Source organism: Manis javanica, chromosome 11 (genome assembly GCF_040802235.1).
Source record: "Manis javanica isolate MJ-LG chromosome 11, MJ_LKY, whole genome shotgun sequence".
In the NCBI taxonomy this organism is placed as follows: Eukaryota; Metazoa; Chordata; class Mammalia; order Pholidota; family Manidae; genus Manis; species Manis javanica.
In genome coordinates, this window is record NC_133166.1 from 28,778,212 (window position 1) to 28,793,538 (window position 15,327).

General features: G+C 44.7%; 1 protein-coding gene across 16 annotated transcripts in view; it reads left to right on the forward strand.

The window, feature by feature from the left end:
- The window catches only part of LOC108385276 (liprin-beta-2), a 194,181-nt gene that overhangs the window by 120,792 nt on the left and 58,062 nt on the right, over nt 1-15,327 (forward strand). For all 16 annotated transcript variants that reach the window (XM_073216097.1, XM_073216101.1, XM_073216104.1 and 13 more), the window contains 2 exons: nt 2,411-2,524; nt 13,272-13,403. In XM_073216097.1, the coding sequence (XP_073072198.1) occupies nt 2,411-2,524; nt 13,272-13,403 (246 nt within the window). The remainder of the gene's footprint in view (nt 1-2,410; nt 2,525-13,271; nt 13,404-15,327) is intronic.

Sequence of the window (15,327 nt, forward strand, 5' to 3'; positions counted from 1 at the left end):
TGTGTAGGAAGAACAGCAAGGGGCCACGTGGCTGGGGTTGGTGGCTGGGAGCAAGCCTGGGGGGAACCTCCTGCAGAGAGGTCGAAGGAGCCAGATGGTATAGCCCATTAGTGTGCAGGTCTTTTGAGGAATGTGTAATTTGAAACTTCATCCCAATGATGTGATTAATGAAAAGAGTGTCCAGTGTAGAATTTTGCAGCAAACAGTATGAAATTGCAAGTGTCTAAACCAGGAACTTTCATGGCTGCAATACGCATTCTTACTTAGAGGAACACAGTTTAATAAAGAAGAACTCTGTGGTAACGATCTCTCTGACATTCACGGTGTTTCAAAATTTCAAATTCTTGAATAATCCTTATTTAAACAATGCTAACACTAGTGGGAAGCTGTCCATCAGAAAAGTCAGAGGTGGATCCTCGTGATTTCTGTTCTGCCAGGGACCTGTGGACAGACCTCCAGAGTCGCTCCTCTGATCACCACTGGCTCCTAGCGGCCCCATGGAGCTGGTTAAGTGGACCCTCAAGGAGGTCGAGCCTCTTGCTTAATTCACAAGGCAGCTTAAGGCAAACTGAAAGTATTATTTAGAACCCTTGGCCCAGGATGTTTTCCTGGGTCTGCTGGTTAGAAGAGCAAGGCAAATCACACATAACAAAATACTTTGTTTCCATGATTAGTTAAAACCAAACAAAACCAAAATCTCTTAAGGCAGGGACTTTGGTCTTTTTTTTTCCCACTTCTGTATCCACCCCACCCCCACACCCACCTCCTGCCCCAACTCCACCAAGTGCCTAAAGTTATGCCTAGCACAAAGTAGGGGCTCCAAAATTATTTGCTTTTATGAAATAAAGGTCACATTTTAGGATCTTTATGCATTCTGTTCAATTTTCTACATCTGGCTCCATTCGTGATATTTCAAATGAACATTAAAGTTCCTAAGGACCCTGCTGCCCTGGGTGCCTGCAGCCCTGTGTGCAGCTGAGCTAAAAGCTCCACCATGTAAAAGAGACCACATATTATTCCTCTGGGTACCACCAGCGTATGGCTCCAAGGCGCGGGGCAGACCATGTAAGTGTTAAACCTCAAAATAAGATTAACTATAACACATCCATCCCAAACAGAAACTCTGGAACCCAGGGAGCTTTGAAAGGCCACCTTCTAGAATCCTACACTTTTGGTAGAGCTGGTAGTTGAAAAAGCCCGAACTGCTGATAATGTTCGGCAAAAAGGATTAAAAAAACCACACAGCTTTGTGTTTAAGAAGGGACCTATGGGGCTTGAATGTAATTAAATGTCAGCACACCATGCCTCATGTAAGATGCAGGAATATGTCCTAATAATTCATTAATCATTTGGGAACATAAAAATGAAAGCTTAAAGTAGACTTAGTAATTTAGATTAGTCCCTTTGTAAAGGGAGCTTTGTAATTCATAAAGCTTATTTAAACACTCATAAGTGAATTCACGTTAACCCTGTCGTGCTCCAGCTATAATTCCTTTACAGACAAAGAAATCATTTAGGATAGTCTATATGTAAGCGGCAATGACTCACTCATTGGCTAAAAACCAAAAGGGTCTAAAAGATCCCAACTTACCAATCATTGATTTCTCTGTTTGGGGAAGGCCACCCTTTCTTTCTTCATCTTCCTGCTCTGAGGCAACTTTTAATAAGGAAGAAGTAAAAGGATTCTGGGGCACTGTACTAACAGAGAAGGCTATGAAAATCCTCAGTATGTATTTAGGGTATAATTTAAATGACTTATTATAAATTTTTGCTGATAATTCCAATAGATATTCTCAGTGTTCTTCAGAAAAATGACTTTTTTCCTGCCAGTATATGTGCACTGTGGCTTGTGTATAGTTACACAGAGTCATGTTTTGGCCTGTGAAGCACAAAAACCTTTCTGGAGCCAAGTTTTGTCAGTGCTAATACATGCCCTTTACATCCCACATTCCTTAATGGCTTCAGAACACTTGCCTGATAGGTGAGCATCCTCACACCCTCATGAGAGAGGCAAGGCCATTGGTTAGTTTGCACAGGAGCGTGGAGAGCTCTTCCACATGAGGTGGCAGAAGCTCCCACAAGCCAGCGGAGATGTGCCTTGAGGTCGGCGCTGCCTGAGTGAGCTCCATGAGAGGAGCGGGAGGCCAGCCCAGAGGCAGCTCTTGTGACCACGGGGTGTTCTCTTTTGTGTTTGTTAAGAGCAGGAAACATGGCCAACATTGTTTAGGCAGTGGTCAAGACTCTGGCAATGTAAGAAAACAACTGGAGTTGCCTCCATCCAGGACCCTTCCCCCATCTGCCGCCCACCAAAAAGAAAAGCCATCCTTCTTCTGTAAGGCTGCTCAGTGGTGTAGTTTCACAGCTCACCTACAGCGGGGAGCCTCCAGCATTGCTTTATTTCCTGGGACAGGTGAGTGTTCTCACAGACCAAGTGGAAGCCCAAGGAGAGAAGATTCGAGACCTAGAAGTGTGTCTGGAAGGACACCAGGTGAAACTCAATGCTGCTGAAGAGATGCTTCAACAGGTAAGGGCGGGTGGGCCGGAGCTGCACGTGGTGCAGGTCCCTGTCTGTGTCCAGGCTACAGCACTTGCTGCTCACTTGCCCGTCCTGCCTGAAGGTAGGACTGGCTGCTCAGTGTGCGGTGTTTATGCAGCAGGTGAAACCAGCCTGAACGTCGAGAGGGGTAGAGGGTGGGGGGCGGGGAAGGACTGGCCTGAGAGGAACAACCTGTTGGGCTGGTTGGGCAGATTCCCAGGCAGCACTTTCGGCAGCTCTGCTGGCAGCCTCGCCCTCATCACATGAGCCACAGCTGGACGCAGGGGGCATCTGGGGTTTCAGAAAGTCAGCAGCTTATTTTGTGCCTCTTTCCTGCCCTCCCTCTCTCCCCTCCCACTCTGGGTTGTCATCTTGGTAGCCGAAGTAGAAATGGAACAATACTTGTTGGTATTTACTACATAAATAACATTTTAATATAATTTGATAGATACCAAAATGAAAAAAACCTTAGCCCCTCTTACCATTCAAATAAGTCTCCCAGTGTCTTCTGGTTACTTTGGGTTCTCCACGTTGTCATGTGGAGTTACAATTTAGCCCTCAGATTTTGTATGCTTCACATCACAGAGTGAGTTTTGTTCCCACTTTTCAAATTTTTCCATATAGTTTTCTTTACTATTATTTACAGGGTTTTTTTCTGAGTAAAGTATCATAATTGACTTATTCTTCTGCTCTTGAATACTATTGCCCTATTGTAAATAATGAGCTGCAGTTTTTAGGAAGGGGTGTTGAATCCTATCAAAAAAGTCTTTTCAGAATCTGTTGAGAAGCTAATTATACATTTTGTTTTGTGAATTTAATATGATCTAATTAATAGATTTCCTTATCTTGAGTCATGGTTGCAATTTTAATTATTTTGAAAAATAAACATGACTGAAGTTTTTATGTGTGTATGTACTCTAACTCCCACCAGAGTACCTGGCACATAAAAGGTACTTACTAATTATTTAAAGAACAAAAGTCAGTCCCTTAAAATGAGTGGGGTTCAGTTAGATGACTGCTTATAATCTTTCCCCCAAAGTACTTATTTTTTTTATTGCCAAGATCAGCATAAAATGAAAATTGTTTCTTGACAGAATGGTAATGAACACAGGCTTTGAATTGGCCTGTGGTTTTATGATAAATATCTTAGTTCCAAGGTGTTCCTTAGGTTTTTTTTTTAATACATTTGAAGAACTTTAAAAAGAAAGTGTTTTTATGCACGTCTTTATTAAACTAGTTCCAACAGCTCGGAAGCTGTTACTAGTTTATCTTTTCATTGCTGATTAATAATTTACCACATTCTTGGCTCCATTTGATTTTCTATTTAAATTGTGTGCCATTTTCCTTGTTCACCACATTCCTGAAAATCTGAGCAGCAATAGGAGTTGTCTTCTTATTTTTTTTAAGTTGGCTCTTTCTTTCTGAAGACCCAGGAAAGAAAAGAGCCTGATGGAAAAATCTCAAATGGTAGGAAAGCATTTTCACAAAGAGTGCATAAACAACCCACTAAATGGTATTTTTAAGGCTGCACAAGAGGTGGTTTTGAGTGGGGATAAGGGAGGAAGATGATAGGGTGTTGTCAAAAATCCAGACAGCATGAAAATGTGAATGTGGAAGGGAACACACCAGAGAAATATCAGAAGGTTGCTATTTCAGGAAGGCGGTGCCCAGCAAGTAACCACGAAATCAGAGTTCAGAGAATGGCTGCATTGTGGTGCCTGAGCTATCGGACTGTCCTCCCCTGCGACTCTGCCAGGACAGCCCTCCACCCCTCTCCATGGCAGTGTTTCTGCTCCCTTGTCAGAGTCTGCAAGATAAGGAGTCTGATGTTGGTTCCCGGCACCCCCAGGGGGTGGCTGTCCTGTCCTTCGAAGCATTATCCCCTAGATTGGATTTCAGACTTTTGAAAAAGTCTCAGGTTCCCTTGCCCTTTATGTCCTGTTTATTCTAATTATTCCTTTGTGTGCTGTGGGGTGAGGCAGCAGCTATGTGGTTTGCACAGGCCACGGGTGCATGTCTTGGCTTGGCACCTTTAGGACTATGGTAGCTCTTATTTGCTACCTCTGGGTTGAAAGAGCTTCCTGAACTTAACCAAGTTATTTTTGTGCTCATAACTTTCACTGTGTTCTCTCACTATTTCAAGGGTGAAATGAAAGGAGTATAGAATACTCCTTTCTTGGCAAATTCTGAGTTTGTGTTATAGGCCCCATTTGAGCCTCAGCCCCCATTTATGTGTTTGCTGGGCTTGGTGGTACCTGAGCTTAAGATATTTGGGTTCCCAGCTCCAAACCCCAAGTTGAATGTTCTGCTGCAAATGCTAATGGCTCTCCTGGAATCTGCCCCATGCTATTTGAAAAGACACTTCATTCTTGGACCTGAGTGCTGATACGTACTCTACCTATAACGTGGAGTAAGGACGTACATGTCCATGAACTGGGGGCAGGCAGAGACTTCCCTGGTTTGACTGTGATATCCGGGACCACAGGGCTCTTGGCTTCTGGTGATGGAAGCAAGAATGACTCATGGCCTTGAGGCAGAGAATGGAGTCAAACAACTGCCTCTTGCTGCCAGCCCTCAGACAGTTCCTGTTCTGAGCCAAGCCTGGAGCTCTGAATGAGATCCTTTCACTGTTACAATGTGGGGCCCTATGACTGCCTACTGACATGCTTTCCTGGGATCTGCTGCTCCGGATAGCCCTGCACATTGAATATGTCTTATCTGAAGGAGGCAGCTGCTACTCAGCTTGAACTGACTGCCCATGTAGGCCCAGTGTTGTTCGATAGTCTAGTGTTTTGCAGAAAGCTAGAAATCCAGGTTCCAGATTTAAAGATGTCTTTGTATTTTTATAACATTGGCAACTAATTTAAATTTTCAAAAAAAGCACCTGTGAACCACATAATACATACCTTCAGGCCAACCCTACCCTACAGACCTCCAATCTACAACCTGTGCCCTAGACTTTGTCTCCTCTGCCAGCTGGAATAGCACTGGAGGGACTTAAGGAAACCCAAACCCAACCAGCACAGCCCAGACTCTGTGTTACATGCGCTCCTGCAGCCCCACTGAGCTGTGTACACACCCCCACACCCACACACACAGACACGTAGATTTGGACCAATGTCAACCTCCCTTCAGCAGCCCCAGAGTAAAGGAGAGAATTCCCTACCCAGCTCATGATCCACACACTCCTCAACGTGGCCCAGCCTGGCCCCTGCTAAGTACTGATCTCTTAGCTCCTGTTTTCTTCTATGCATTAACTCTTCCAGTCTCCAAAAAGAGCAGGAAGACTGTGGGGGTTAGACAGGCAAACCAGGACCAAATAATCAGTACATAGACCAGTCCACAGGAGCAACTTATAGATTATAACACTTTTAAAAGGGCAAAATATTTCTTGTCTGCAGCCTCTGCAGGATGCGGGGTGAGAAGGGGGAAGCTATAAGCATCTCTTGGAATGTGTATTCAAGAGCCTACTCAGATACAGTGTCAGACTCACTGAATGTGTCTGATCTCCCAGGGAACCTTCCCTATTAGAATGAGACATTTCCTAGGAACCATGCAAGTGTAACTTCAAGGGACCACAGGCAGGGGTAGTCTGAGCCTGGGTACAAAGCTCACAGGGCTGCCCCTTGCCCTCTGCTCCTTAAGCAGGTCTAGGCATTGCCCAGAGGCATCTTTGAGTGCTGCACACCCAGCTTTCTGAGCCCAGGGCCCAGAATAGCATCCCTGGACTATAGGCATGGACTAGTGACCTCTTCATAACTGGCTCACACATGCTGGGAACAAAATCTCTCTGTCCTGGGGAGGGTTCCCCATGGTCTGTTGATGTTCCTGCTGGTAGCTTTTGCTAAATTGGCTTCTGGGGTCCAGTAGGGTCCTGCACAGCAAGTTCCTCTGCCTGTGTTCACTGACCCTTCTCCAGAGGTTGATGGTTTCAGGGAAGAGGCTGATGCTACTTAGAGGACAAGTGGTTTTACACAGAGCTGGCAGCCAAACGGAGCACTTTGCAGAGACCAGCCATTTACTGATCTGATCAATGTCAAGAGCAGAAGTGATGTTCAGTGTCAAAAAGAAGACAGCAAGCAAACGCCCTTGTGAGCACACACCTTAGCTTTTGGAAAACATTGAAGGACACCAGCCTCTCTCTCAGCTCTCCCACCTGACCAGAGCACCATGCGTTAGGCAGCAACCTCGTTCTGGCTTCCTTGAAGAGGAGGTGTGGGGAGTGACAAATTTAGGGAATTTGGAGTCCGTGCACATGCCTTTCTGTAGATTTAGCACGTGCTGTTGATCTGGGAAAGCCCCTGAACCAGTGTTCTTGTTCAGAGAATGGGAGTGACAATGTGGGCTCTACATTGCCCCCTACTTAGAGCTGTGGACAGTTATTACAATTCTGTTAAAACTGGGCTAGGCCACAAATGGCCAGTGGGAGTCAGGACACTGAGCATGAGGACAGGGGCTTAAGACACAGTTCCTGGGCCCCGTTCTCGCCCCTGAGTTGAGCAAGGGATGATGTGTCTGGGCATGTGAACTCAACAGTGTCATCAGCACTTGGCTGAGAAATCCCCACGAGCACCTTGAAGGAGACATTTCTCTCTCAAAAAGGATATTAGACATAGCTGTGTACATGATCCTATGGGAGCCCAACTCTGTTCGAGGAGGCAAGACATTTGAGTCATTAAGTGAGGAAAACAGGGATTTGCCAGTTGTTCCTAAAACTCCCCCTGGGAAATTTATGAGGCAGAAATAACTGCTTTCCTCTAGTTTATCCTCTGTGATGCTGGCCCCAGACCACAGGGGAAAGTAGGTCCTTTGCCCCCTTTTTACAGTTGAGGGGACTGAGGTTCAGAGAGGTGACTGCGGGAGTGGGGACTGAGGCTGGACTCAAACTCAGGTGGACTGCACGCACCTCTCTGCAAGTGTTGCTCAGGAGGGAGACTTCCCGGCAAGGCCCAGGCCTGCACTCAAAGGGCAGAGGCACACATTCTTCCTCCATGTGTTTCCATGGACTGTTCTTTCATTCTGGTTTCAGATTGCTAGTCTGGCTCCAGGCCTCTGTCATTGGTCAGTAACTCCCTGGGTCATGTTTCACGCTTAAAGATGAAGGTAATTGCTTCAAGATGCGGTCCTTTAAGGAAAGAATAAGCTGAAAGGCAAGTTCTTTCTATAAGCTTCAGTCAGAAACTGAGCTCTGGAAAAAGGAAATGATGGTTTTCTCTGAGATAGAAGCTTTTCTTCATCTCCATATTTGTCCCTCTAGAAGACGTAGTGGTGAAGTGAGAGGGGTGAGTGATAATTCCATTTATTGTTTTTGTTTTTCTTAAAGTTTCATTACCTAGTTTCATGGTGCTCCGTGGTAAGAAAAACAAACCAGCCACCTCACACACCACCCCCTCTCATCCCTTGCCCTTTCTCTTTGCACAGGCAACCTTCAAACAATTGGGAGAGCAGAAGCTAATGCTGCTCGTGAAACCTTTGCCCTTTGTCTCCAGCCCCCTGCCTCCCCACACCTCACCCCCATTATGGTAGCTGCATGATTCTAAGAGATTCCCAGCAGGATCCACCCGGCAGGTCTGAGCAGGGCCCAAGCCTTGCCTTGGTGCTCCAGATCAGGAGGATGGATTCAGAGATAACTCTAGTCTTTCTTGGGCATGAGTGCTAGAGGCCCAAAAATGTTTTTCTTAAGACAGAATAATAAAAGGCAGCAAAGGAGATGAAAGAGAAAAGAGAAAGGTCAGGAAAACTGCAAGGAGCAGCTTACACAGATGAGTAGGTGAAGGGTGAGTCAGATGAGAACTGAGAAGTGTAAGTTGCATCTGGAAGTTTGGACATTGGTCCCCAGAACCAGAACCGTTTGTGTGCCCTACCTGGTGAAGGCAGAAGGCAGGGTGCAAGCATGCAGACATCTTGTTAAGTGACAGGAAGGTGAAGAGGCAGCAGGGGTAGATTGTTCTTTCTAGAGTTTGTCTATGAAGGGGAAAGGAAGAGGATAGAGACAGATAGCATTTACACACACGCAATGCACACAGAAAATGCATTTGCCTAGTGAGAGCACAGGGGAGTTGGTGGTGGTCCCGTGAGGGGAAGGCCAGGTCAAGAGGGAAGGTTCTGTCAGAAATTTGATTATGTTTACAGCCCTTGGAATGAGGGCTGATGGTGAGGGAGAGATTAAATGCCTGTCAGATGGATGATTAAAGGTCCTACCCTAGCTCAGCATAGACTTGGTGGGAACTTCCTCAAAGGCATACAGAGGTGAGGGAGTGCCTCAGAGCACATGAACTGGCGTCACTCTGAGTTATCAGCGGGAGGGAAAAACAGGAACAGAACTCAGAGAACAAAGCCAAGCACTACTGGTTAACAAGGGAGGTAACCTGAAGGCTCAGGAAGCTTTGTGAGGATGGTGTGAAGAGCCCAGAGACTGAGAAATGGTCAACAGGAAGGTGGGTCAGATGGAGCAGTGCAGGAGAAATGAGTGGAATCACTGTCCTGTTGCATGGGGTTGTTCTGTGCTACTTGGAAACACACCGGATGAGGGAAGGGTTCTGAAAGGTGGAGGAACCTGACCAAGCGGCTGGCTGTGCACAGTGTGTTAGGCTAACCTTGGGAAGGAGATGTGAGCCTGCTTTCTCTAAGACATGGATTAGAGATAGAAATGAGGGAGGATTCTGGGGAACTTAGAAATAGAAAGGCTAGAAATTCTTTGAGCAGATGATTTTTTAAAAATCATGTCAGTAATTAAGAGAAGTTATTTGAGAAGAGGGGGATAGGGTGGGATTTAGGGCTTGAGGAAAATGGAGAAGATTTGGAAAAATCTCTGACAGGAACCATCCAGGGATGAATACAGGTTTTGCCAGGCAGTATTGGAAGGTCAGCTGTAATTAGATAGCATAAATTTGTATGGAAACCTATTGGCATCATTAAGTGACTTTTACCAGCAATTCTCAGGCCATAGGGAGTAGAAACAAAGACAAAAGACTTTGAGGTTTAGCATGGCTTGGGCTCTGGTAAAGTAAATACACTCCAGGTCTTGGGCGCAGGGGTGAGTAGGAGGAGGAATTTTCTGGAGAAGATATGATTAGATGACTTCAAGGTACAGAGTGAATAAAGAGGCAAGTGTTACTTAAAGGACGTTGATAAACTCGGCAAATGAGGAGTTGGTAAGTAACTCATGGCCATTGAAGAAGAAATTAAAGATTATTTGAGTGAGTAAATGGGACAGTTGGGAAGGTCAGGGGATTATGGCTAGAGGAGAGAATTCCAGAGTTGAAGATTTTAGAAGCAAACAAATGCATTCTGAATAAAGGTGAGGGCCAGGTTGTGGGCATATGACTGAGAAGCTAAAATGAAATAGAAACAAAGCCTGTTGGCATTGGGGTCAAGAAATGTGAAGCCAGAGTGGGTATCGAATGGAGGATTAACAAGGATGTTTGAAGCTACTGAGGAGACAGAAGGTGCCCAAAGTAGGTAGAGAAACTTGATCCAAAGATGAAAGTGTCGAGGAAAATGGGAGACTGTCTTGGGTTCTGGATAGCTGGAGAGAATGTGATGTAGCTGGTGCTGCTTAGGGGAGGCAGATGTGGGTGATCAGGAGGACAAGTGTGGTCTGCAAGCAGTCCGGAAATGAAGAAAGATGTTCTGTAAGTTGGCTGTTGAAGCAGAGTGGGCTCCACTTGAGATGACTGAGAAGGATGTGTCATGGCATGCAAGGATCAGGATTCAGTTTATGTGTGATGTGGAAGGAGCAGCTGAAAATGGAGGGTAGTCAGATCCTATTAAGACACACTTGATAGAGGTTACGGTGCAGAAGAGGGGCTGGAGGCCCTACCAGGCCTGGAGATGTTTGGGAAGTGGAGCTGGACTGGGATAAACTTCTCGTAGGCTGATTTGGAGTTCTCAGAATAGGACAGTACTCAGGAGTGACAAGGACAAGGGTGATGATACTGAAAGGTAGAGGCACCTGCTAATAGCAGCAGGCAAGGAGAGAGTAAAAGTGTTGTCGCCAGTGGGCTGGAGGAAGTTAAGCCACCTCAGGTTTCTTATTACAGCTTTGGTGTCTCCAACTGGTATGTCCTCTTGAAATGTTAGTGTGACCAATGGGAACCCTGGCATGACCAATTGTAATGGCTATTGGAACTTTAGTGCAACCAATTAGTGTATTATTCATGTCAGCTGGAATGTTGGTGTGACCAATTACAACCTGGCAGTAAAACAGCTAGAGGCATTTGGGGCAATAATGGGAATAGAGTAGATTCTTAGCTTTCAAGAGAGCCACATTCTGAGGCTTTTTTTGAAACCCACCAAGGCAGTATCTTGAATGCTAGTAAGTAGACAAAAACTGCAGAAATATCATCTTGAGATACTCAAGCACTCAGCAGGGGCTGTGTTTTCGACTGTCATATCCCTAGGCCTTGGCATCTGGTAGGTACTGAAAAACATATTTGTTGAACAAATGATTGAAGTTTCATGAAGGAGTACTTTCTCAGTTCTCAGCACTCCAAAGCAGTTGCTGCTATCTCATGGACCTTGACCTGTAGAATTGCTCCTCTTCCCCTTCACACTGGTGGCTAGGAAGCTCACACAGTATAGCCTGTCTTTAGCTGTGTATGGAACTTTAGAGTATGAGTTTTATGCCAACTGTTGAGTCTGACTTCAGCTTTTCTTATCTGCTTTAATTTTTATGATTTATTTTATTAACTTGAATTGTCTATTTTGCAGACTGCCTCAAATCATTTTTGGAGCAAAGCAGGTAGATGGAAGGATGAAGACAGAAACAGAGAATGAGGTGGTGGAGACAGAGAGGAAGGTGGAGAAGAGAGAGAAGGAAATGGAAAGAGTGGGTGGTGACGTGGGGGGTTATATCTTAAAATGCTCAAGACCCAGAGATACTTTCTTCTTCACCTAGGGAAGAGCCCTTTAGGGCCTTTGGCGACCTGCATAGCCTTGGCACCAGGCTCTAGTACAGAGTAGGTGCTCAGCAAAATCTGGACATTTTGAGTGTTTACATGGCTATTATTTGGTTCAGTGAATATTTGCTGATTGGCATTTCTCAGCATGTATTTTTCATTTCACTCAAAATGCTTAGATTTCTTATTTTGTTTGGGAAATCATGTGATATATTAGACACAACTGAGTTTTGGAATAAAACAGATCTTGGTTTGAAAACTAACTCTGCTCTTGATTGGCATGTATCTTTGGCCAAGACAGGCCAGTGTCTGGGCCTGTTTACGTGTCTCTCACATGGAGATGATAATGCTTCCTGCCACATCACCGAGAAGGTTTATAGAAGGATGTATGTAAAGTACCCAACAGTGTCTGGCACACAGGAAGTGCTCATTGACTCTACTCCCCGCCAGTGCTTTGGACGCACTTGTTGGGCTGACTCCTCATGGCCAAGCAGCCCACAGCTGTGGCCTGGCAGAGGTGCTGCCTCAGCCCTGTAAGCCAGCTACTAGTCCGGCTGATCCAGGAGGAGCTGGCTCTTCAGCCACTGCGCAGTGAGCTCATTTTGCTGAACTGTTTGGCTTCTGGATACTCATCCCCTCAGATTAGTAGAAGGACTGTTTGTAGCCTGGCCTTATAAGGTACTGAGGACCTTTGGCCTAGAGAATCATGTATCCAAGTTAAAATCTTTGTCCTGTGGTTTGGTTTATGATCTGAGGACGGTTCAGAGTATGTGGCATTATAGCTGTTGGGTCAGAATGTTAAGATCACCCTTCCTGTATGGGAGCTGGGTTGCCCCAGATGACCGGGAGTATACATACCAGGGTGGGATAGAGTATCCCTGCTGTCTCCTCATTTGGCTGGTTACTCGCTTAGTTGCCACCTTGCAGTCTTCTCGCTAGGACTGGGGCAGCCAGTGTGTGCTCCATGGTGCCGGGATTTTGGACCCCAAGGAACATTGGCTTTTCCAATGGAAAAATGTCGCCCCTGGCCTTTGGGAAATGTTCCTGTTCTTTGAGCCCCTTCATAATTCCTAGTATCCCTGAGCAGGTGTTTTGCGTGCCACCTTTGTTTTTTGTCTTTATTTATTTATGCTTATTAAGTGTATTTATTATTGGTATATTTTTGTCTATTATGGTTCTAGTGATGTCAGGACTATTATTAACCTCCCCTGGTCTGTCCTCACAATTAGGAAAGAACAATTCTCACATCCTGTAGTGTGCAGGAGAGATCTCTATCACATAAATAAGATTCTAAAATTATCATTCAGTAAGTACTAAGTGAATATCTACTTTGTGCTCTAGCTCCCTTCTAGGTTCACTGAGGTATGTTGAACAACTTGGCTGGACATTGATTGAGCCTAGGAGGTGATTTGGAAACTTCGGTTTTGAAAAATAATATTGTTAACATAAGTTTGTTTTTTGTTTCGGTGTAGAGGACCTGCTGCTTTTCCTTAAAAATAGAGGTGGAAAAATTGAGTTCTTTAAGCCAACCTACCCATTTTTCTTTACTTGAAATAATGAATAATGGTTTCTGCAGACAAATGTGCTTTTTGAGCAATGTAGTTCACATTGGCTGTCAGAGCACAGTGGGTAGTGGCAGGGCTGTGCTATCTCTGAGTGACCCAGGATCAGCCCAAGCCTGCCCCTAATAGATCTGTGGCTCATATGCAGCAGTCCCAACGCATTGTTGTCCAACACACAACTTAGAGATTGCCTTACGTGCTATGCACAGAGCTAGTGTTTTTGTCCTTATTGCCATGGAGTTTTATGATTTTGAGATCTGATTTTGCTTGCAGGAGCTGCTAAGTCGTACATCTCTGGAGACTCAGAAGCTTGATCTGATGTCTGAAGTGTCTGAGCTGAAGCTCAAGCTGGTTGGCATGGAGAAGGAGCAGAGGGAGCAGGAGGAGAAGCAGAGAAAAGCAGAGGTGAATGTGATAAACTAAATTCTGGGGGTTGGCAGGTCTGGGGGTGTGGAATACTGTCCTGAGCTCAGACTAGGACATGCTTTCCAAATGTGGAGTTGGGCCATGTGGTCATCCCCCACCCTGGCAGCCACTGTGTGCCAGAAACGTCTATGCAGTAGATATGCAATGATTTGTTAATACCAAGTTATCAGGTTTTGCTGTGGCTGCAACTTTGAGCAATGCCCAAACCACCTAGTTTTGGCTCTTAGGCTTTATCCTCTCTCACACTGCTGACAGGGATGGAAAGGGAAGCTAGTAGTGGAGGAAGAACCAGACAAGATGTGAGGGGACACAAGATGTCTTCTGTGAGTTAGACAAGGTAATGACAGTGTCCTGGGGTGAGGCCAGCTGCCCACCAGGTGCCCACCAGGTCACCATCACTGCATCCAAGGCGTCTGGAGACATTCTTTGACGTGCATTCTTTGACCCAGATGGAACCTTGGATTACGTCTTTCATCCCTCCTGATGGTCTCAAGGGTGAACCTGTGCACAGGCTTTCTTTTGGAGATTGTTTTCTTGGAGGGCTTTTTTTCTCAGGTCCCATATGCATTCCAGACTCCTTTTTTAGATAAATGTTTTGGATAAATTTTAGGCTCAGAGCTCCTTTATTTAAGAGAGAACAGCCCATTTTAACCTTAGATAACCATCTTCCATGTGCCTCTACCTACAAGTTCCTATTTTCCTGTATCTGACAATGGGATGTGGAAAGAAGATAGGCTTTAGGTTTAGAAACACCTTGGTTCAATTACTCACATAAGTGCTTAATAGATCTTTGAATTTCAACACGTAGCTACTTAATCTCTCTGTATTTCCATTTCTTTGTAAAATGGTTAACTGTGGTGAAGTCCAAATTAAGTCAAAGTTAGGTGCCTATCATGGTATCTGGCATTTTGTAGGTACTGGGGTTCCTCACCCACTTCTTCCATTTAGGCATCTCTAAAATCTAAAGACACATATTGTTCCTTTCTATTAAGTGCCAACATTATTGTGCCCTGAAATCTGTCATATTTCTGTGTTTACTGGGTAAAACTGGTGACTGAGACACTTCTAATATGTGGGGCACATTCCCTGCATTGATTTTGAGAACATGCTCATTAGTAGAAGTATAGATGCCAAAAGAAGATGATTCCATGAAGCTGAGGACAGGATCTTCTAGTGATTAAGAGTATAAGCTCTTGAATCACATCTCCTGGCTATAATCCAAGCTCAGCTACTCAGTAGCTTTGTGATCTGAGGCAAGTAGTTTAACCTCCCAAACTTCTGTTTCCTCTTCCATAAAGTGGAACTAGTAATTCTCCCTATTGCCTGGGTTCTGAGGAGGGAATGAGATAATGAATACAGAGTTCAGCATATGTGTCCACGTAATATACATACATGTCCAGCATAGCATCATGCTAGACACATAGTAATAGCTAGCTTTTATTGGTTACCTACTAATTGTATTATTAAGCATGTTGGAAATGAAAATGTAGCCCTAGATACATTATTTACATACTGCAGAAAGTCATGCAGACCAAAAGCTTATCTGTGTGAAGTATTAGTTGTATAAACTGCCGTTTCAATGTTCAGAGAAAAGCAACTGAATTTTCTCCAGGTTTAGAGTTGTTTTACCAATGATTCAAGATGTGTGGTTGCACGTGAATATATGTTAAGGTTTTGGGGGCAGAATTTAGTACACTCTGAGAAGGCTTGAAGTGGTAGATACAACTCCAAGTTTACCAAAAAAAAAAGGAGGGAGGGTTATTAAGTCATACTACTTCATACAACTTGAAGAGTCCAAGGCTTAAAAAGTCAAATATCATTAGATACCAGTGACCTCACAATGTCATTAGATATCAGCCTTAGTGTATCACTTGGTTTGTTTCAGCCTTATTCTCAAGAAGAC